The sequence below is a fragment of the Poeciliopsis prolifica genome, unplaced genomic scaffold (genome assembly GCF_027474105.1).
Source record: "Poeciliopsis prolifica strain line A6 unplaced genomic scaffold, Auburn_PproV2 SCAFFOLD015, whole genome shotgun sequence".
NCBI classification, from domain to species: Eukaryota; Metazoa; Chordata; class Actinopteri; order Cyprinodontiformes; family Poeciliidae; genus Poeciliopsis; species Poeciliopsis prolifica.
Genome location: NW_026562390.1, coordinates 7264531 through 7287069, shown reverse-complemented (window position 1 = coordinate 7287069; position 22539 = coordinate 7264531). Strand labels below are relative to the sequence as shown.

Sequence of the window (22539 nt, the reverse complement as noted above, 5' to 3'; positions counted from 1 at the left end):
TTCTGGGAAAGCTGTGAAGTTTTACATTTATAGTGCAACCCCCTTTCTACATAACATTTTTTATGTACTCTTAATGTACTTTTAATCTGGACAATGTATGAAATTGTTTCAAGGTCAAAATAGAAAAATTAGCTTTACCAAAACCAATGGCAGCCTACAGTGGCTTTTGTTGAAGACTGATGATTATCCACATTAGAAGCAGAGTTTATTTGTGGAGAACAACACACACATTAACCCACATCACACGACCTGCCCTCCCTCTCTCACCTTCTGTTTCACATGCAAACACAAAAGATATAAAGGTGCTGTGCCATTGTTTCAATCATAGTGAAATGATGTCAGCAGGCAGCGGCATCCATTTTTCATTTGAAGAAAAATGACCTGGGATTATTTTGGATTCGCTAGTGTCACAAAAAGGCAGAGAAATGAAACCCAAACAGGGGGTATTAACAATGCAGCAGACATCTCTGTTATTGTCATATACTTTTTGGTTGTCTTGGCTGTGGGACTAGGGGTAAGTTTTGCAAATTAAGCTTTTTCAGTATTGGTCGCTGTGATCTACTTTCTTTTCTTCTTTTTTTTTTAAGATAAATAATTATTTTGCATTGTTTAAGAAACATGAAAAGATGTACCTGTTTGAAAATTAAATATAAAATAGTCTATATTTGGCTGTTTTTGTATCCGACTGAATTTCATTTGAATCAGGACAATTTAGGCTGGAAAAAAAATACACAAGTGTAAATTTAGAAACATCAGAGCAGAGCAGGAATCAGACATGCAATAGAAACACCAGTGATTTAAGATTACAGCATCCCAATTTGAGTCAGTTTTTGAGGAGTTGTGAGAAAGATTTGATATTCCCTGTCAGTCTATCTGCTGAATGTAAAACACAGACACCTTTGGTTATCATAGAGCAATGTAATATTTTGCAGCAATTTATATATTTTCTGTTTTTCTTTCAGGCTATGGTCCGCACCAATCGAGCCACTGTGGGAGGGTTCTTCTTTGCAGGGAGGCGCATGGTATGGTTGCCGGTGGGTATCTTACTCAGAATAAGCAAACTGCTTAACTTACAGAGATCCACTTCTCTCTACATCTGTCAATATATTTACATTTGAGACTATTTGCACGTTTTTTTCTCAATACTTTGGATTAAATCAGACAAATTTTTTATGTCTTAGGTCAGCTAGGAGATGCAAAATTATTTCTATTTGCTAAATGCTATTATAAATTTTGCTTTTTTTTTTCCAGTCAGGTTTTTACATTCAACATTACTGCCCCCAGTTCCCACAGTGAAGTCATCAGGCAGGAAGCAGCAACTACACCTTAAGCTAAACAGGATGGGGAAAGAAATCAAAGAACAGTCAGGGCCACTGGGCGTAATGGAAAATGTCTGCCTTCCAATCTTCCACATACTAATACTGTGTACACATACAGACCAGCAGAGTAAACATGAAACTCCTCATCTCATAGTAGCACCATCAGTCATTTACACATTTAAATTAACTCCTTACATGTCCAGCGGTTATTAAACATTACAACCAATCTCATGTCTCTTAAGGCTCAATACACTGATTCATGAACAAGATTGGACAAAAACTTAATTTACTGCAATGTCAGAGATGGAAGAAATCAGAAAGCAAATTATTATTTCATGCAGCTTGAGTTTGTTTTCTGTTTCATCACTGTTGTAGTTGCTTTGCAACAAGCATGTTGTGATTCCTGCACTCATTGACTTGTTTTATGTTTTCATCTTGTAATAAGAATCCAATTATTTTATTGTCAGACAGAGCAGTTGATGAGCTTATGTTTAAACCATTCACAAAAATCTGTCTTTCAATAAATACAGTATGTGAACATTTAAACAAAACAGTCAGAATGTTCAAGAACACAAAAACTACAGGCCGGTTGCTTTTCATGCGTCGCCAAATCCCTAAGCACAGGATGTGACTAGCAAAGGTGTGCTTGGCGTCTGTATAAATAGATATGTATTAAGTATGATGAAAAGGATCAGAAGCATCAAAAGGGACTCAAGATGGCAAAGAAAAGTGAACCCCTCAACTTCCTTTGAGATAAGATTGCAGAAAACAAGGTGACTCAATTTAGTCCCCTGTTCTGCTTATCACCGGTGTTTCCTTGAATAACAGAATCTACAGTGTTAAATGACATTTTCAGTTATTGTAAAATATAACATTTTTCTAAACTGTCCATAGATTGGAGCGTCCCTCTTTGCCAGCAACATCGGCAGCGTCCACTTTGTAGGCCTTACCGGAACAGCAGCAGCTTCTGGGATAGCTATTGCTGGATTTGAATGGAATGTGAGTAATTGTTTAAGTGTGGTAGCATAAAAAATAAACTCATAGTAAATAGTTGATGTGGTTTGCAGAAGCTGAAATTAAAGCTGGAAACTTGTTTTGTGTGTTTCAGGCACTTATTCTTGTTGTAATTCTGGGATGGGTCTTTGTACCGATCTACATCAAGGCCGGGGTGAAGAAGAAGAACCAGATCTCACTAATTATCACAATTATTGAGCCTTGAAAAGGCAACGTCTAATTTTTATATTTGTCTAGGTGATTACCATGCCTGAATACCTGAAGAAGAGGTTCGGAGGAAAGCGCATTCGCATCTATCATTCTGTGCTGTCCCTCCTCTTGTACGCCTTCACTCAGATCTCTGTAAGATTGTGTGACTGCCTCAAAAACCCTTCATTTTGAAGAAAATGAAAGACTTCTTCACATACCATGTTGTTTCTGTTTGTTTCAGGCCGATATTTTCTCCGGTGCCATTTTCATCCAACAGGCTCTTGGGTTGAATATCTATGTTGCCGTTATCGCTCTACTAGCAATAACTGCACTGTACACCGTCACAGGTCTGTCCTAAAGAGGAAAACCACTTCCATCTCTGATTTAAAAGTGTCCATCATAAAATAAGAATCAAATAGTTCTTATCTATGTAAATTACACCGTAAAAGAGTTTGTATTCCTTTCAAGGCTGCACGTAAGCCACAACATGAATATAAGTTTTGCAAGATCTGTGACAAAGGAACAGTTACATAAGAATATACCAGGTTGTTATCTTTATTGAATTTGAATCAGATTTTGTTTTTACGTCAGGTGGACTGGCTGCAGTGATATACACAGACACCTTACAGACCATCATAATGCTCACTGGATCCTTTATTCTCATGGGTTTTGGTAATATAATGTTTTCCTTGTTCATCGTCTCACTTGAAGCTCCTGGCTTTAATGATACAATAATGATAAATAAAAGTGTAAACTAGTTAAATCTCAACCCACCTTCAGCTTTTGCTGAAGTGGGGGGCTATGAGAGGTTCCAGGATCTCTACTGGACTGCAATCCCATCAGTCACTGGAAACATCAGCGCAGAGTGCTACCAGCCTCGGTCAGACGCCTTCCATCTTTTCAGAGATCCAGTAACAGGAGACCTGCCTTGGCCTAGCATGGTGTTTGGACTCACCATCCAGGCCACCTGGTTCTGGTGCACTGATCAGGTTGGTAAGAAACATGATCATCTGCTTTGAGCATGGAGACGTTACTCCACTAACTCAGGAACAGGTTTTACAACATAACAGAAACAATGAAAAGTCATAAACTCATTTAGTTGATTTTATATAACTGTGCCTTAAGCCTGCCAGTTTTTAAATCAATTTCATAAGAACCCTTTAAAGGTTCATAATCTTTGATCCGAAGTGCAACTCCCTTGGAAATAATCTCCAATTTAATAATAGTAAAGTTGTCTGCATGCAAATTCTTATTTTTTACTTTGACGGTTTTGTTCTTGGGAAAATGAGAAACTGCAGTTTGAGCTCATGCTTGGTATATTTATTTATGCAAAATACAATCTGACAAACATAAAAAAAACCTCACAAAAACAGGTAAAAAACCTGGTTTTATCCTTTTGTTTTAAAAATATAGTAACCTCAGCAAAAGGTCATATTGAGGCTAGGTTACTCATTACTTATGGTTATTTAATTCACATGGTAAACATGCTGTGAAGTGTGCATGTTGTGGAACACAAAAGACTTGAAATAGCCACATCGACCACGCTGCTTTTATTTAACAGAGCACATAATCAATGTAGTATTCGAACAAGGAATTTTTAAATTTTCATTTAGTCATATTTACCGAAAAGAAACATTCAATAAAACTCCACTTTCAGGTCAGACTTCAAAACCATCATTCACAAATGTGCTGCAAGCCTTGCAGTCAGCTGAAAGTTTTTAATGACTGAAGCCAACCACTGCTAATAGACCTCTGATCCATCCTATCAAGCTGTTAGAGTCATAATTCCCATAAGATAAAAGTGTAAAACATGATTGTCGGATAAGTGAGATGTAGTTAAATACAGGCACAGCAGGGGAACAGAGCACACGTGTAGAAATACTACAGTCAATAGATGATAGTAAACTGTTAATATTTTATTTAATGCAATCTGATGCAGATGCTGCTTAGCAGCTTTTCATGTATTTGAAGCATTGAATTACCACAACATTTGAACCAAATCTGCATATAAATGAACACTGATTCATGCTCACAGTGATGTCCAGCCGATTTTTCTTGCTGGATTGGTTTCTATGTTAAATGTACTGATAATTTCTTTTGTTTTTACCTGATGTGTAAATATATAAGGCACCAACCAATTATTGTGTTCAAGACCCCTGTTGCACCTTCTTTTAATTTTAGGTGATTGTCCAGCGTTGCCTCTCAGCCAAGAATCTCTCTCATGTTAAAGGAGGCTGTATCTTATGTGGATACCTGAAGTTATTGCCCATGTTTCTCATGGTTATTCCTGGGATGATAAGCAGGATTCTCTATCCAGGTGCCAAAAATATTTCATAACACAATCTGGTTATTGTGTATTTGTCTTTTTCTTCAGTGGCATAGAAAGACATTATCCTGTGATGCATAAAATAGTGTTTTATATATATATATATATATTTAATCCAGATGTGGTGGCGTGTGTGGATCCGGATGAATGCAAAAAATACTGTGGGACTAGTGTTGGATGCACCAATATTGCTTATCCCAAAATGGTTATGGATCTCATGCCCAATGGTGAGTGGATCAATAGTTTTGTCAATCTTAATCCAAATTTTAACTTCTCTGTGTTTTCCCTCACCTTTGTCTATCTCTCTTCAGGTCTGAGGGGTTTGATGCTGTCAGTGATGCTGGCCTCTCTAATGAGCTCCCTCACTTCAATATTTAACAGTGCTAGTACTCTCTTCACCATGGACATTTATACTAAGGTCCGTCCCTGTGCCAAAGAGAGGGAACTAATGATTGCTGGCAGGTAATGTAGTTTAAGCTTGATAATTATCATTTACTTTCCTGACCTTTATTATAATTGCATTGTTGTTTGAACTGCACAGGGTGTTTATCATCTTCCTAATTGGTGTGAGCATTGCTTGGATTCCTATGGTGCAGTCAGCCCAGAGTGGTCAGCTCTTTGACTACATCCAGTCGATCATCAGCTATAGCAGCTGTCTTCTTTCTCGCCATCTTTTGTAAACGTGTTAATGAGCCTGTGAGTTTTCTATTGGTCTTATTACAATTTAAACAACGCAGTCATGAGAGACAGAGAGCAGGATGGCATGTTATATCTTCACAAAACAGAAGCGGTTTACACAGGGGACCCAAAGTAGGACAAGTATTTCATTCTTGAAACTAAAATGTAACCCTTTAATTTTTGCATTAGTTGTTAGAATAAAGTTGTTAAACTTGTAAAGTTGTTAAACAGAGCTGTTCACTTTAACAACAGCTCATGTCACAGACTCCATGTCATTTCTACATACTCTATTTACTGTTTAACTTCATATCACATTAACTTTCTTCTTTCTTTTCAGGGCGCCTTTTACGGAATGACCATTGGCCTGGCAATAGGACTATCCAGGATGATTACAGAGTTGATCTATGGCACAGGGAACTGTGTCAACCCAAGTGACTGTCCCACCATTATATGTGGTGTTCACTACCTATACTTTGGGATTATCCTCTTTGCCGTCTCATGTACGGTCATAGTTGGAGTGTCTCTGATGACCAAACCCATTGATGACATGCATGTAAGTGACAGCTATGAAGAGAGGGCTGACGACGTCTATTTTAGTTCTCAAAAATAGAAATTTAGGCTCTGTTCTATGATTATCACACATTTCTTTCTAAATTGTCAGTAAATTTTGGTATGTTGTGTTTCTTTACTAGTTGCATAGATTGTGTTGGAGCTTGAGAAACAGTACAGAGGAGAGAGTGGCAATTGAAAAAGATGACTGGATTAATTATGAGGAGAATGAAGTGGAAGTAGAAGGTAATAAGCATGTTAATCCATATATGTTTTATTTCAGTAACAGCATATTTTTAGTACTTAAATTAGGAGGGTTTCTGAAGTTTTATTAAAAGTTTTAAAATAGAATCTTCCATGATTTGTAGAATCGAAGGAGGAACCTGACTTCTGTAAGAAAGCACTCGTGTTTTTGCGGACTGGAGCAGAAGAAAGCTGTGAAACTAAGTCCAGAGGAGGAAGCAGAGCTGAAGAAGAAGCTCACTGATACGACAGAGGATCCGTTTTGGCGGAAGGTTGTCAACACAAACGCCGTCATTCTCCTTTGTGTTGCTGTGTTCTTACATGGATACTTTGGTTAGACAAATGGAGAGTCAATTATTTCTGGATAATTTATGAATAACATGTACATAAGTGATGGCCAAAATGCCAGTAAAATGCTATTTTTAAACTTACAACTAAAGGCATCTTCACAACAGGGTGCTCAGTAAGTATGATTATATATTTGGTTCTTCATACCAGGAAGGACAAAGCACAAAAGAAACAAAATAAAAACAAGCTAAATAAAAAGTGTTTCGTAAAACCTTGTATCCAGGAATAAATCAGTACTGTAAGCTTTATTGTAAAACCAAATTAACTTGTCAAAACGATGCGTGAATCCTCTGACGTTATATGTCTGTAGAAAGTTCTAAGTGATTTGTGTCTTGTTGATGTCTCTTAAAAAGGAAAGTAGCTTTGCTACTTTGATGTATTTTTTCAGCTGAAGGTGCAATGTAATTTTGACAATTTCACATGTTAAGGTAGTTATGTTGAGCTGCACTGATTAACTTGGCTTATCAGCAACTTAAAGGGTTATAAACTTACTGGAAATCTATTGATGATGTGCCTCTTTCTTCTTTATCAGAGTTTTCTCAGTGATGTGTTCAAAGGCCAGGAATACATTTATTTGCATTTAAAAGCACGTGTTTGGTGTTTTTGTCCTTTTATTTTCTTATTTTTGGGAAGGGAAAACCTCTGCAGGAGAGTGAAAGGAGAGAAGCTAAATTTCTTTCAACTGTTCTCCATGTTGGTGTTTATTGATTTGTAAACAAAATGTCAAATAAAAATGTTTTTCTGCTTGTGTACTTGGGATTTCTGGTTGAAAGTAATCACGTTAAAGCAAATGTATGTTTTTTTTTTTTTTTTTATGTCGAAAGCTGAAAAGACACTTTTGGAGAGCCTAATCAAACTCCAAGCTTATAACCCAATGGAATAGTACAGTGGCGTAAGAAATATTTTTATGTTAAAAGTCCTCCAATTTGGCTGAATCACAGGAATTTTGCCAACAAGAGAGACACAAAATCCCTCCAGATCAGTGCAAATTACCCACTGACCAAAATCATTTTACTAGTTATGATTCACAAAGTGATTCATTTTTAGGAATTATGATAGCATATTTGCCCAACATACCTGTAATAATTTCATACATAATCTGATACATTTTTAATTTTTATACTTTTTTTGTGTTTGAGATGAAACTACAACAGGAAAATAGATAAACATGGACTGGACGTACTGACCATGTTTGCGGCAGCATGTACTAGAGGCTGAATAGAAATTTGCCAAGTAGAAGGGATACATTTTTTTTTGTAATTATCTTTATTCTTCAAATAATAAAGATGCTCAAGTCTATAAGCTATGATCTTCTACAAGACTATGTTTAACCAAGGTCTTCATACTTTCCAAACCAATGGATTTCATCTTGGGTTTGACCACCAGATGTCACTAGTTGACACTTTTTTGCATCCTTTCAAAGGCTGTTTTTTTAAAGTCCTCATCTGACCACCAACTATACACAAATTTGTCTAAAAATATCTCAAACTACTTTGAATAAGATTTTTTTTAGAAATTAGCTTCTATTTTTTCTTTTTTTTTTTTGCTTTTATGGTGAAGGGCTGTGCTTTACGGCCATCTTTTACTCATACATTTGTATAATCTATGTTCTGAACACAAATATAAGATAAAAGTAAGCCTTACTTCCCAGAAAACATCCTCTGAATAAAAGTAAATGTAGTATTTCTCTTCTAAATTAATTTAATCAGGCAACTTTTAATCTTTATTTAGCAAATTTTATCTCCTACTGAGACAATTTTAAAGTTAAAGAAAATATCCATCCGTAGCTTAAAACTATTTGGGAAAGATGTGAGCCAAATTAATGCAGTCACACATTCATTTATAATGGAAATAAGATTAACGTACGTATTTTTGGACAGTGGAAGGAAGCTGGAATGAACACGGGCATGCACAGGGAGAACATGGAAGCTCAGTTCAAAAACGCCCTAATCAGGATTCAAAGCAGATGTCTTATTTTGTAGATGAGATAGCCTATAGCTAATATTTATAAGAGTTCCACATTCCAGAATTTGCATAAATAACAAACAATCACAATGACAAGTTGAGTTAGGGCAAAGGACAAACACAAAACCATGCTCAAGTTCTTTATTTGTTTAAAAAGCACATTTTTTTCTAGGCTGAGAGAAAGATGAGAGACACAAAAACTTTGGCTCATTCCTTTATTTCTGGGTTCTTCAGGGTTCTCTGATCCTCCCTCCACCTGAAACACTGAATTATTTTCTGCATGGAGTCCCTCTATGTCTGAGGCCAAAGTCACTAAAATCTCTCATAAGAGTTGATCTGAGCAAAGCGCCTAAAAATCTGAAAAATGTGGCATGCATATTTAGTTCGTTCTTAGCAAAATTAAAATCCAGCACAATCTTAAAAAGTCAACTGTGAAATATTTGAGTAGGTTAATAAATCTGGAGTAATTATTTACTGTGACTCCAAATAACAGCTTAAAAAGTTAAATGAGAACCTGAAAAGCAGTTTGAAATGCACTTTAGTTGAAGATTGAACACATCAAGAATAACATATGAAAGAAGTTGATAAGATTATTCTGATATAACCTTTGATTTTTTATAGTTCAGATCATAAAAATTCTTTTAATGACACAATAAAACAACTTTCGAGAAAGAGGGACCAAAACAAGTTTAATAAGAGAGGATGAGATTTAGAAGCTTTTCTCATGAGTTGCAAACACTTCACTTTATAACCATATAATTGGTTGACATGTCTTATTGTCTTTAGCATTGTCTCTAAGGAGATGAGGATCATAATGGCCATTTAATGAACATAATCCACTTTTTTAAAAATGAAAATTTTCTAATTGTAATTATTTAGAAACTGAACAAATAAAAGGGTGATATTAAATTTATTATCATAATACAAAACCAGACAAATATTTGCATTGCTGTTTTACTTTAATTAAAAGTATTAAAAGTCTCAATACATTTAATGAAAAAAAAAAAAAACAGCAATATAAATGAAATATTTAGTATCCCATTATGCTTATTGGCTGGAAGGGTTTTCTCTTTCTTTTTCTTTTTGGATCTTAGCTATCTCTTATTTTCTACAAGCTAATTATTAACACACAGATAAAAACAAATGATTATCAAGAACATTTAATGTTCATACTATGGGTTGAAGGTGAGACTAGGTGCTATTTGTTATATACTTCCACAATAAAATCTACAATCTTTTTTGGCAGAGCCTAGCGGTTTCAGGGAGTAATAAATATTTTATATAACTAAGAATTTTTTAGTTATGGACAAAATCTTTCTTTGAACCATAAATAAGAGTTTTGAAATATTTTTATTTCAATGTAATAGTTTGTCTTTGGCACATTTCTTCATTCACCTTTCTATACAGATGCCAAATTGTTACAGTGGGTCAGTGAATTATGTCAATAGTGTAATCATGTACAACTTTATATATTGAGTTGGATCACCTGAAGATTCCTTTCATAAATTTTCTGGAGAATTTTATGATGTGAAAAAAACTTACACAATCAGCTAAAAATTACAAAAAGACTGTCTCCACACTCAGCACTGTAAGAAATCATGTAATCATAAAGAAATTAAATGGAGTGAAAAATTATACATCTGCATCTGTCTGAGTAGAAAGTTACAAGATTTGTAGAGTGAATGCCTATGAATCACTACTTCATGCTCCTTTTTGGTTGTTTTACACAGAAAAGTTAAAGTTAACGTTAACTAAACTTATACTGTATATATGTTTTATGTTAAAGAATGACAGCAGTGATTTAATGAGAAACAGAATGAGGAAAAACTAAAAACTAAAAATGAGATTGTTGCAGGAACTACAGTGGCTTTTCCTTCCTTGAAGATTGATGATTAACCTTATCATTTCCAAAAGGTTTAAACATTTTGCCGCATTAATATTTATAACAAAACACCCCGAAAATAAAGCTTGTTTTCACCTTTCCACCTTTCTCTCTTCCTCAACGTACACTATTAACCAGCCCTCTCTCCTCCCTCTTTCTATCCCACACACAAACAGAAGATATAAAGCAAAGTGTTGAGAGTGCGCTCCAGTCGTAGTGGACTCATTGCTGCAGCCTTCCAAAAGGGCGAGGACAAATTCAAGCTTAACGAGGCTTTTGACGAGACGAAGGCTGACGACCGGAAGACGAGTCTGGTTGTTTGTTTTCAAATCGAGTTTGAAAACAAACCCTGGTCGTTTCCAAACAGAGTGGAATTTTGAAAACAAACTTCCACTCTTCCACTCTGAGCAAAATGGCTTGGGATTATTTTGGATTTTTCCGCTCCGCAGAAAACCAGAAGAGTCCATCTTCCACCACCAGCATCAAAAATGCAGCTGACATCTCTGTTATTATCATCTACTTTCTGGTTGTCTTGGCTGTGGGAGTTATTGTAAGTGTTGCAAGCTGTCAACTTGTTGAAAGTCTGTTTGTATAATTTATTTACAATTGTGTAGCTTTGAGTTGTAAATTACTTAGGCAAATTGCTACAAAAATGTAATGCTTTTGTTGTTGTTGCTGCTGCTTTAGGTAAACCAGATTAAACTATGTTTTTTGCACAATAATGAATCATAAAGGAGTGTCATGACTGAGTTGTATACTATTCCTGGTGTTCTGTGCTGCTCAGTGTGTAGAGCACTAACATAGAGCTAAAATATATAATAAGCTTGTTTTGCAAAGTTTTATGTATTTCTTTGTCCTGTTGCAGGCTATGGTCCGGACCAATCGATCCACTGTGGGTGGCTTTTTCCTTGCAGGGAGGAGCATGGTGTGGTGGCCTGTGAGTGTCTGAAAACAAATAAGAAACAATTTTTTTGTTCTTTTGCTATTTTTTGTAACAGCCTTGAGAACTAGTACTTAGTTTCCATCACAGTTGTGATGGAAAAGAGGTACAATTTTTTGAAAAAGTACACTCTCCTTAACAGGGGTGACATGTTGGTCACATACAAGTTAGACTGAATTGAATGGCTGAGAAGCAGCAAAAATCCAGGTTTTTGTTTTTGTTCAAAATGTGCTAGAAACTGTTGAAATGAAGCTTAATCTGTGGCTTCACAGCCCCCAGCATCGTAAATACAAATTGAGGCCTTTAATAGAAAAATTAGCCAGAAAAAATAATAAAAAAGGAAAACTATATATATATATATATATATATATATATATATATAAAACACAAACAGTTACAGAAGCTTTGCTTGTTAGAACAGGTTTGCAGGAGAAAGCTGAAGACTGAAAACCAGGTTTGCAAAGTGGTAAGAAGAGAGAAACCATGAGACTTTTGTGAAAATGGAGAGATGAAACCAAACCTTTCCTAATGTTTGACAAAGACATCAGAAAAAAAATACATTCCTCCAAACATAACAAAATTAAACAAAGCTGTAAATGAGGTGGGTCTGTCGATCTTATCTGCTCCTGAGTTAACTTTTAACGTCATAAGAAAGTCAATAATCTCCCATCTATAAGACATAATAAGGTGAAGTTATTTATTGTCACAGTTTAGAGGAGTTGAATGTCTTACAACATAATCAAAAAGTTAATTGTATTCAATAATCAAATTTAAAAACTTACTGCATACTGTATATATTTATTAATGCATAGGGTTCATTATGATGATTTTTGATTCAAGTAACCTATATCCCCCACAAAATAAGAAAGAAAAATCACCAATAAGAAATGGTGTGGCCAAGTTAAGGCCTACACAATCTTATGGAGGATTGCTGATTTGACAGTTGTCAAGCACAATATCAGTGAGGAAAGTTACATCTTAAGATTGACTTAAGATGCTTAAGTCAATCTTAAGCATTGACTTAAGCATTGAAAAAGTCAATGCTTAAGAAGCTGAGTATTCACAGAGGGCTGTTTCCAAACAGGTCAATAGAAAATTGACTGGAAGGAAAAAGTGAGATAGAAAAAAGTTTTTCTGCAACTGTAAAATCCACAACAACAAGACTGACAAGCAGAGCCCTTTCAATCTTTTTTTTTTTTTGTTGTTGTTGAGATTCATAAGATGTGGGCTGTGGTCAGAGTTAGAGTCTCAAGAGCTTCCACACGTCCAGGGCATTAACCACAGCTTTTGCATTCCTTGCATTAAGCCTGTCCTGAATGAGAAGTCATATTATCTTGTGTGGGCCTTAAAGACAGAAAATGCTCCAAATATCAGCAGAGCAAATCATCTTGTATGTATTGATTGTATGGGGATTGTTTCATTGTAATGAAACATTTTTTTCTTACAGATCGGAGCTTCACTCTTTGCTAGCAACATTGGCAGTGGCCACTTTGTAGGGATTGCTGGTACTGCTGCAGCTTCTGGAATTGCCATTGGTGGATTTGAGTGGAATGTGAGTATTTGTGGTCTGTTTTCCAAATAGGAAATTCAAAATCTCATGATGCAAAAAAAGAAAAAAACTGAAAAGTAAAAATCCGTTTTATGTTTCATATTTTCAACAATTTGCCATGTTTTGTTTGTTCCAGGCTCTTATTGTTGTCGTCATTCTGGGATGGATCTTTGTACCAATCTACATCAAAGCTGGGGTAAACATAATGTGTATTTTCTGCAGAAAAGTGCACCCATTACAGTCATTATGCCTTGATAAAGCAAAATATCATCAAATTTGTCTAGGTGGTCACCATGCCTGAGTACCTGAAGAAGAGATTCGGAGGACAGCGCATCCGTATTTATCTTTCTGTGCTCTCCCTCTTCCTCTACATTTTCACAAAGATTTCTGTATGTTCTTTCTTTCTTTCTAACCTTTGAAACTTTCAACAATGCATTAAACAAATTAAAGTAAAAGATCCTTTCTGTCTTCTCCCAGGCCGACATGTTTTCTGGAGCCATTTTCATCCAGCAGGCTCTTGGACTGAACATCTACGTTGCTGTTATCGCTCTACTGGCAATTACTGCGCTGTACACCATCACAGGTGCATCCACAGGAAGAAATTCACTTCCTTTTTGGAGATCAACATTTTCCTCATAAACCTAGCCTACAAAAAAGTCTTATCTATGTAAATGACACCCTAAGTGAGGGTAAAGTCTTCTCAAAGCTGAATGTCCTGGGGTAGATCAAAAACACATATAAAAAGAAAACTCCTCCTTTCCTGGCTTGTACATATGTGGTGTGTTTGTGGTTAATTGACCATGGACTATGATAAGCCTCACATTGCCCTCTAATAGTTGCTGCTCTGCAACAATCCAAACACCTTCACATAACTTTTACAAGACAAGTGGGAAAAGAACACTTACGTAAAAACAAGATAATCCTATTCGCTCTAGTGCACATATTACTGTCTACACTTCTGAATAATAAATGTTACAGATTGCTAACGCCATGTTTCATCTCAGGTGGACTGGCTGCAGTGATATATACAGACACCTTGCAGACCATCATTATGGTTATTGGATCCTTCATTCTCATGGGTTTTGGTAATGAGCAATGATTCTTTTTTTTTTTTTTTCGTCTTGCACTATTGATTTGTTTTATTGTGACATCATTAAGAAATGGGAGAGTGAGCCTTAGTCTAACCATCTCTCCCTGTCTATCCTCAGCCTTCAATAAAGTGGGGGGCTATGAAAATTTCGAGAGTAGCTACATGACCGCAGTTCCCAAAAACATCTCTAATATCAGCGCAGAGTGCTACGAGCCTCGGTCAGACGCCTTCCATATTTTCAGAGATCCAATAACAGGAGACCTGCCTTGGCCTGGCCTGGTATTTGGACTCACCATCCAGGCCACCTGGTACTGGTGCACTGATCAGGTCAGTGAAAATACAATCAGTACCTTTAACTGTGTGGATGCTTCATTTCCACTGACTCAGTAACATGTTTTACTGCATACCAGAAACAATCTCAGGCCATAAACTCATCCAGTTGATTTTTACATAACCATATGCGCATTCGCGCTCTTTTATCTCGCCTGTTTTGGACAGAATCACTGAGGCGGTCTAAGGTTGCCAGCTGATAGTGAAGAGCCATGTCATATAACAGCCCTTTGGAGTAAAAGGGTGATCCATGAGTTGAATTGCAATTACTTTACAAATATTTTACTAACCTCCTGAGATTTCTTAAACCTATAGTTGCCTGGACACAAATTCTTCAGTTCACAAATAAATACTGGCATCCTTTTTTTTTCTTTCTTTTTTTTTACTTTAACACCAACAATACATGTAATACAGACCAAGTTTGACCCATTTTCAAACGCATAAAGTACTTATGCGTTTCTCTGTTGGTTAGCTTTTATTGAAATAATGTTAGTCATAGTGAATGATGTTTATGTTCTGTTGCTATGTAATGTGCACGACAAGCTATGCTAAATGAGTAGGTAAATGGACATACTGTATGATCTAAAGAGTGTCAATAGTCACATCTGCCATGTTGTTTTTTTTAACAAAAGATAAGAAATGTCCAGTGCATGTAATAGTCGTTACCCTAATATTACTATGAGTCATGCTTCTAATTAGCTTTTGTTTTCCAACATTGCCATTTATTAATTTATGGCTCAGTTCAAATGATTCATCTCAAAAGCTCCATTTGCCTTAAATTGAAATCATCAATATGTTTGTGCTTTGAGTTGCATGCACAGAAATAGTGACTCATTTACAGGCACATTCAGCACAACCAATTTCTAAAGTAATTTTTTGAAATTACTTTAGAGTTTTCTGAGTGAGGAACTTTAAATTACATAAAGCAACAGCAGCTCTGCTAAAAAAAAAACATCCTAACATTTTTCTTGATATAGTAGAAGCATTAAATATTTAACACCTTCATCTGCCTTTGAATGCTCCATCTTTTTATGCAGGTGATTGTCCAGCGTTGCCTCTCTGCCAAGAATCTCTCTCATGTGAAAGCAGGTTGCCTTTTGTGTGGTTACCTGAAGCTGCTCCCCATGTTTCTCATGGTTTTTCCTGGGATGATAAGCAGAATCTTGTATCCTGGTGCGTGTTTTGATGTTTTCAAGTTCTGTTATCTTGAGGGCAAAACTTGGTGTAAGACAATAAAGTGTAAACAATTTCTTGAAACATTCAGATGTGGTGGCGTGTGTGATCCCGGAAGAATGTCAGAAGTATTGTGGAGCGAGCGTTGGATGCAGCAACATTGCTTATCCCAAACTGGTTGTGGATATTATGCCAAATGGTGAGTGGATCAACAACATTGTCTTTGAATTTGAAATTTGAATCAACACTTTTGTTTCTTTATGTTTTCCTTCACCTTTGTCTATCTCTCTTCAGGTCTGAGGGGTTTGATGCTGGCAGTGATGTTGGCCTCTCTAATGAGCTCCCTCACTTCAATATTTAACAGTGCTAGTACTCTCTTCACCATGGACATTTATACTAAGGTCCGTCGTCATGCCAAAGAGAGGGAACTGATGATTGCTGGCAGGTAAAACCGTTTTGGATTGATTTTAATATGATTATTGTTTGTTTGCTTGACTTTACCCATGAATCTTTGTCTATTCTACCTTTCAGGGTGTTCATTGTGATTCTTATTGGAATAAGCATTGCCTGGATCCCTGTGGTGCAGTCAGCCCAGAGTGGTCAGCTCTTTGACTACATCCAGTCAATCACCAGCTACCTCACTCCACCTGTGGCCGCTGTCTTCATGCTCGGCATGTTCTGTAAACGAATTACTGAAAGTGTGAGTTTCCTTTTAGTTTACGGTTGCTGTTATAGTTGCAACATAAATGTGTCTTTAGTAGCATAAACAGCAAATGCGGGGGCCATCAGAGGCAGACAGACCTGAACTGAGGATATTGCCATGTGATAGAAAAAGCACTTTATTGATCCCTTTAATTTAGTCATCTGCACAAAAAAGGCAGTCTTTTGAGACTGCCTTTCAGTCTCAAAAGGCAGTCTTGAGACTTGGACAAGAACAGTCAGTCACCATGACTGAGGTTGTTAAAAAGCTTCTTATTCGAAAGGCTCTGCACATTGTGGACCTGCAGTGGTTGAAATGCCTGTTTAATGCTGTGAGAAGAATTGTAGTTGTGGTGAAACAGACCTGGGTAGTGGTTCTTGTCTTTAAGAGAGAAAACCAATGAATCACTCTTTTTAGCCTCCTCATATAGAACAAGGAAAAAAAATGGTCATTTTCTTTGCAAAGTAGCCATCAGGTGAAGAACTATAGGCCCTCTGGGTTTGTTATTTACTGAGCTTTAAGGCTGTGGATCCACACCAGGCATCCAGACGTAACTATTCCCTGATGAAACTTAACACAAATATACTTTGTGGATAGTGTAATTTATGAGCACACACCTCTGGAAAAAGTATTTTTAGTTTCTGTCACATCAACCAAAGATGATGTAACATTGGGAAGGTTATGATGAAGGAGGATTTTTGTTATCTTTTGACAGAATAAGATAATTTACCTGTTTTAGCTTCTGTGTCAAGCCAAATTTATTGCTGCAGCATGCCATTCCCAGATATCAGAGTTGTATTGATTTAAGCTAGACGTCACTGGGTGGATTATTGTTTTAATACTATTAAAACACTATTAATGCTTCTTCCCTTCTTTCTTTCTTCCCTTCTTTTTCTCTTCTTTTTACAGGGTGCCTTTTACGGACTCACAATTGGGCTAGCAATAGGATTATCCAGGATGATTACAGAGTTTATCTACGGGACAGGGAGCTGTGTTAACCCGAGTAACTGTCCTGCCATCATCTGTGGAGTGCACTACCTCTACTTTGGGATGATCCTGTTTGCCATCTCTTGCATCCTCATGTATGGAATCTCCCTAATGACCAAGCCCATCGATGATAAGCATGTACGTGACAGTTTTGTGATAAGAGTAGCTTAATCTATAACTTTCCAAATCTGTAATTGCTCACAGGAAGACTATCCACTGTGAACCTCATTCAGCAGAAAGGAAATATGAACTTTCTGCACAAACTTTTTTATTTTTAAATTTCTGCTGATGATTAATTATATCCAAATTCTTGTTAAAGTTACAGGTACTTTCAGATGTTAAAGAAATAAAATAAAATCTTAGTATGCAGTTTTTGAGTGAAGTTTAAGATGGTGACAAAGTTAGCAGCTGACTATTCTGTTCTTTGAATACTTTTTTTGTTGTAATTTATAGTGTCTCCTTCAGCTTCAAGCTTGACTTTATTGCACCAATCAGAAAAACAAAATGCATTTGGAGAAGAATTCATGTTCATATCAATTTGAGCAATCTCCAGTTGCTAAAACACACTTCACTTACTTTGTTGACTTTATTCACTTACGGCTGCAGTATGTAACTTTTATAGAAGTACGTTTTTTATATTTGTTAAAATAGTCACCATGTTGTGACAGTAAAATATGAGACAGGCAATCTGTGAAAAGATCAAACTCCATTTGTAATTTCTCTGACTGGAAGAGAAATTAACCTCTTCCAGTCAGAAACAACCAAAGAGGAGGGGCTAAGCACTGTCAGTCATCCTCACGTACCTGGTGCGCAATGTGCAACAGCTTCCTGTTTTATGAAAACCATTGATCTGCCATCTTTGATGGCCATGCTAACTAGCCCGAGCATTCATGCAGTCTCTGTTGTGGTGAACCAGCTGTAGTGCATCACAGAGAAAGGGGAAGTGTGTTAGGGGCGGGTACACAAGGTGATTGACAGCATTAAGACCCTCCTCTTGGCTCTAAGAAGTTCCTTCTGACAGAGCAGAGCATTTGTTCAGATTTGTTCAGGTCCTTAGGGAGAAGAAAGAGGAACTCAATCTTTTTTCAGATATTATGTGTCTCATACAATCATCACTGTCACAACATAGTGATAGTTTTAACAAATATGTAAAAAAAATAACAAAAAACGAACATCCGTCTACCCATTGAACATGTAATTGATAAACATATTATTCAATATGTCTGTCCTTGTGGGGTCATGAGGGGTGCTGCTGCCTAACTTTTGCGGTCAACAGGCAAGAATAAAAATCATACTGTTTTGTAAAAGTCACATCCTGCTGTTTCAAAAAGCAGGATGTGTTTAAGCATGTATGATTTAAGCGTATATGATTTGTGCTGCAACAGTTGGACATTTTTCTGAGCTCTGAAAAGTTTTTCTCACATAATATGTTGTGTTATTTTCCTAGCTGTACCGATTGTGCTGGAGTCTGAGGAACAATACAGAAGAAAGAGTGGACATTGATCCAGATGACTGGATTGAGGATCAGGACGAAGACGATGGGAGTAAAATGGATCTAGAAGGTATGCAGAACACATGTAGTTTACACTTCTTAAGATTGAAGTTGCTTTAAAAATAGCTGCATTTTTTTTTGCATTACTTTATTTTGATACAAAAATCTCTCTGCCTTTATTTCAGAACCTGAGGAAAAACCAAATTTCTTCAAGAAAGCTCTAATGTGCTTCTGCGGACTGGAAGAGAGCAAAAAAGCACCAAAACTTACTCCAGAGGAGGAAGCAGAACTGAAGAGGCAGCTAACAGATACAACAGAGAAGCCTCTCTGGAGGAACATTGTCAATGTAAATGCTGTCATCCTCCTGGGTGTCGCAGTGTTTTTTCACGCATACTTTGGTTAGTCAAACCCCATAAACATTAAATGGTCCCTGGATACTGTAATTTATTTTTGCTTGGATTTAAATGATAACAAAACCATTGACACTGATCCCGTTAATGTTTTCATTCTTCCAACTGATCTCACATATTTTTATAAAAGCACCTTCCTTTTCAGGAAAACTTTTTCCTGGTATTTGTCACCTGGAGTGAACCAGTAAATGATGTTGTAACATATTAACACATCAAACTTGTTAGGATGTCCAAATTCTCACATATTTGTTTTTTTCGATATCATCTTATTGTATTTGTACATATCTTTGTTGTGGTGGAAAGAGAGCAGTTCTGTAATTGAGAACAGCTTATCTATGTCGCATCAAACTGGCTTCTTTTTATTTTCCCATAGAGTTAGAAAATGTATTTTTCTGCACACGTTAGACGATAATTCGTTTTATCTGCAGTTCCTTGTCTTTTGTGACTGAAAACATAAACTCCTTTTAATTTTCTTAAGTTTACAGAAAATTGCTGTTTATATCACCAGATGCTACATTAAGTCATTGTAAAAGAGGGACAACATGACAAAAACCATTTACCTGGAAGAAGTTAGTAATATTTAACCAGTCCAGGACAAACAAGATGATTACAAATTCCCTCAGAATGTATGTGTGCTACCTCATTCATCGACTTCTGCTGGGTTTTCTTATAATGTGTGCTCAAAGTCCACAAGTACTGTCACTTCTAACTTCCATAAACCTCACAGTGTGTGTTGTTTTAGGTGTTAATGAGTAAAGCTATCTCAGGGAGATAGAGTTAGGAATTATTGGAAAGCAGTCAGACACTCTCTTTGCTTCCACCTAGTGGTGTAAAATGATTTGTAAGTAAATAAAATGTAAAGTAGATTTTCACCGTTGTTTGTTTTGGACACTTAATTTTTTTTCTAACTGTCAAACCACAAGTGCTTTTATTCACCAAAGAAACATAAATACTGAGTTGCCTCCTTTTAATTGCCTAAATGATGTTTTATGGTTCTTAAAATATCATTTACTGCATTATCTTTTTTTTTTTGTTTTGTTTTTTTAGCTAACTCTGTACATTTATTCAATGCAACCAGCATGCTGTTATCAAATGATTTATTATTATTGCCTTGACATTGGTCACCTTCTTCCATAAGATTTCCTCAATCAACACCTCCTGATCCAGGAACTGTTAATGACTCCACAACTGATAAGACTATCAATAAGATTGTGTTATCCAAGAATTAGCAAGTCAAAGGTTGGTAATTACTACTTATCGGACAGGACTTTTTTTTTTTTTTTTTTTTTTTTTACCAATAAATCAAATGGTATTTATCAGCTCAACAGATTTTCTAAATATAACTAATGAAGCCATAAAGAGACCAAGGTTACATTTTAATTTTGCTTAGCCTTGGAAATGTTGAGCTTCCTCCTCACAAAGCACCCCTTCCCTACACAGCTCCACCAGACTAGCAGCAGCAGGAATCAGCAAACATTCAGCTTATGGTTATAAACAACATAACAGAAAGGCATTGCTGTGTTTGCAGAATGATTTGAAGGCAGTGTTGGAAAGAGAAGTAGCTTCTTCAAGAAACAAGGGGCCAATTTCTAGGTGTCATATTATGAAGTCAAATCACTTTTAAGTCATGTTTTAACATTTGCAGCATTTTTATAACAATTTATGGTGACCTAGTTTCTTGAAATACATAATATTGTTCCTTTAAAATAATAAAAAACTCTCAGCACACAACATTTCTGAGCATGTACATATGTTCCAAAATAGTGTGACAGAGACTCAGAAATTATCTTTAAATGTATTTTTACTAATCTGTATTACAGATCCTGCAATGCATTTTCTGCAAGTATCAACCTCAATTTTTACGTAAATTAGAGAACTCTTGACTTAATGCAATATCTTCTCAAACACCAGTCGTTTGATTATCATCCACTAAAATAAGAGGCATTGTGTAATATGGAGAAAAAGCCGACAATAAAACAATGAATGACAGACTGGTTTTTCAGGAGCAGGTATGACAAAGAGATGAAGTCGATAAAAATGGTGACTTGAACGAACAAACTGAATGACATCGCTTCAAAGCTCAGGGTAAGTATGAATCTAAGAATCTTATTTAATGTCACTTTTTTAGTATAGTTACATTGCCAGAGGCTAAAAGAAATATAGTAATAAAAAGTTTTTATCAATTCAGCAATTAACCATTTGACTTATTTATGCAGTTTCAGAGGAAGAAGATTTAAAACTTGACAGGAACCTTTTTGTGTCCCGCAACGCTTTTGTGTGCTGTCAGGAAGTTAAGAAACACTTGTTCAACAGGAATCCAAACTACTTAGTCACTTTTCTTAATTTGTAACCACTGTACAGAGAAAATAGATTGCACTCTCAAAATGGTAAAGGTGAGCTTCAAAAAGTATTCTTGACAACAGGTAAAACTCTGCTTTTATTATGGCTAACTAAATTAATTAACCAGGAATGTCTTGTTTTCTGGAACTCAATCGTAAAAGAACAAATACATATTTTCTTTGTTTTCCTGTGAGAAAAATGTTGTCACACCTGCATAATTTGCAGCCAGTCTTGTAGCCTGTAATATGTCTGTTTTTATATTTAGCACATTTGATGAATATGAAGCATTTTCTAGACTTTAAAACATTTATAAAAATTAAAACACATCCATAAATGTGCAGGGACATTTAGTTAAAATGTTCACAGTTGTTTATAAAATGCCACAGGCTATGCTACAGTACAGTGAACGCCTGAATGAAGCTACTGTAAAAATGTTGATAAATAGCCCAGAGCAATTAAAGGTTTACATTATACGTACAGAATTGCATGACAAAGAGAACTGACACACCAGCACCTCCTACTGGTAACTAAATCTCACTACAGGGCATCCATATTGCCCTCTCTGTAATATCCATCCACTGATCAGCATTATTCAGCATCATTTTGTTCCAGTTCAGGAGCTATTCTTAAACTTCTGAGGCCATCACAGATTATATGTTCAGGCACATCAAGATAACAAAACTATTATCAGCTGAGTTGATTTGAAGACATAAATAATTTTGCTGTGTAAGAATAATTACAAATAAAACCACATTTCCTGCTGTTACACCCAACACTACGCTCCTAGACAGGATTAGCTTTAACTTTGCTGCCATCTTGATTGTAGTCACCACAAAGCAACTATGTAGGTGTCGTGGGTGTACACATATTTGTATTTGTGCAAAACATCTGGTACTTTTCTGTCAGTCTGATTTTCACAGAAACAAACTTCTTGGTTGAATAAAAAAATACTTCTAAACCTAATTCTTTCTGGCTGAAGAATGATATTTTTGGCCCAATTTCATGTGGTAAAAAA

At 36.1% G+C, this 22539-nt stretch overlaps 1 protein-coding gene and 1 pseudogene across 1 annotated transcript; both read left to right on the top strand.

The window, feature by feature from the left end:
* The first annotated feature begins 376 nt into the window (after positions 1–376).
* LOC129366427 (sodium/glucose cotransporter 1-like) lies at positions 377–6731 on the top strand (annotated as a pseudogene).
* A 3981-nt stretch (positions 6732–10712) lies between these two features.
* Positions 10713–20056, top strand: LOC129366431 (sodium/glucose cotransporter 1-like). The gene is made up of 15 exons (XM_055040262.1): positions 10713–11063; positions 11379–11450; positions 12901–13005; positions 13139–13198; positions 13287–13391; positions 13480–13585; positions 14007–14087; positions 14211–14419; positions 15460–15595; positions 15687–15794; positions 15890–16040; positions 16127–16295; positions 17205–17420; positions 18730–18844; positions 18960–20056. The coding sequence occupies exons 1-15, from the start codon at positions 10926–10928 to the stop codon at positions 19175–19177; spliced, it is 1989 nt and encodes a 662-aa protein (XP_054896237.1). The 5' UTR covers positions 10713–10925; the 3' UTR covers positions 19178–20056.
* The last annotated feature ends 2483 nt before the right edge of the window (positions 20057–22539 follow it).

Excerpts from the sequence above, each read along its gene's own strand:
- LOC129366431 (XM_055040262.1), top strand. The coding sequence starts at position 10,926 with ATGGCTTGGGATTATTTTGGATTTTTCCGCTCCGCAGAAAACCAGAAG. Across the intron at positions 11,451-12,900 it reads GGAGCATGGTGTGGTGGCCT|ATCGGAGCTTCACTCTTTGC; the intron begins GTGAGTGTCTGA and ends TTTTTCTTACAG. Across the intron at positions 16,041-16,126 it reads GAACTGATGATTGCTGGCAG|GGTGTTCATTGTGATTCTTA; the intron begins GTAAAACCGTTT and ends TCTACCTTTCAG.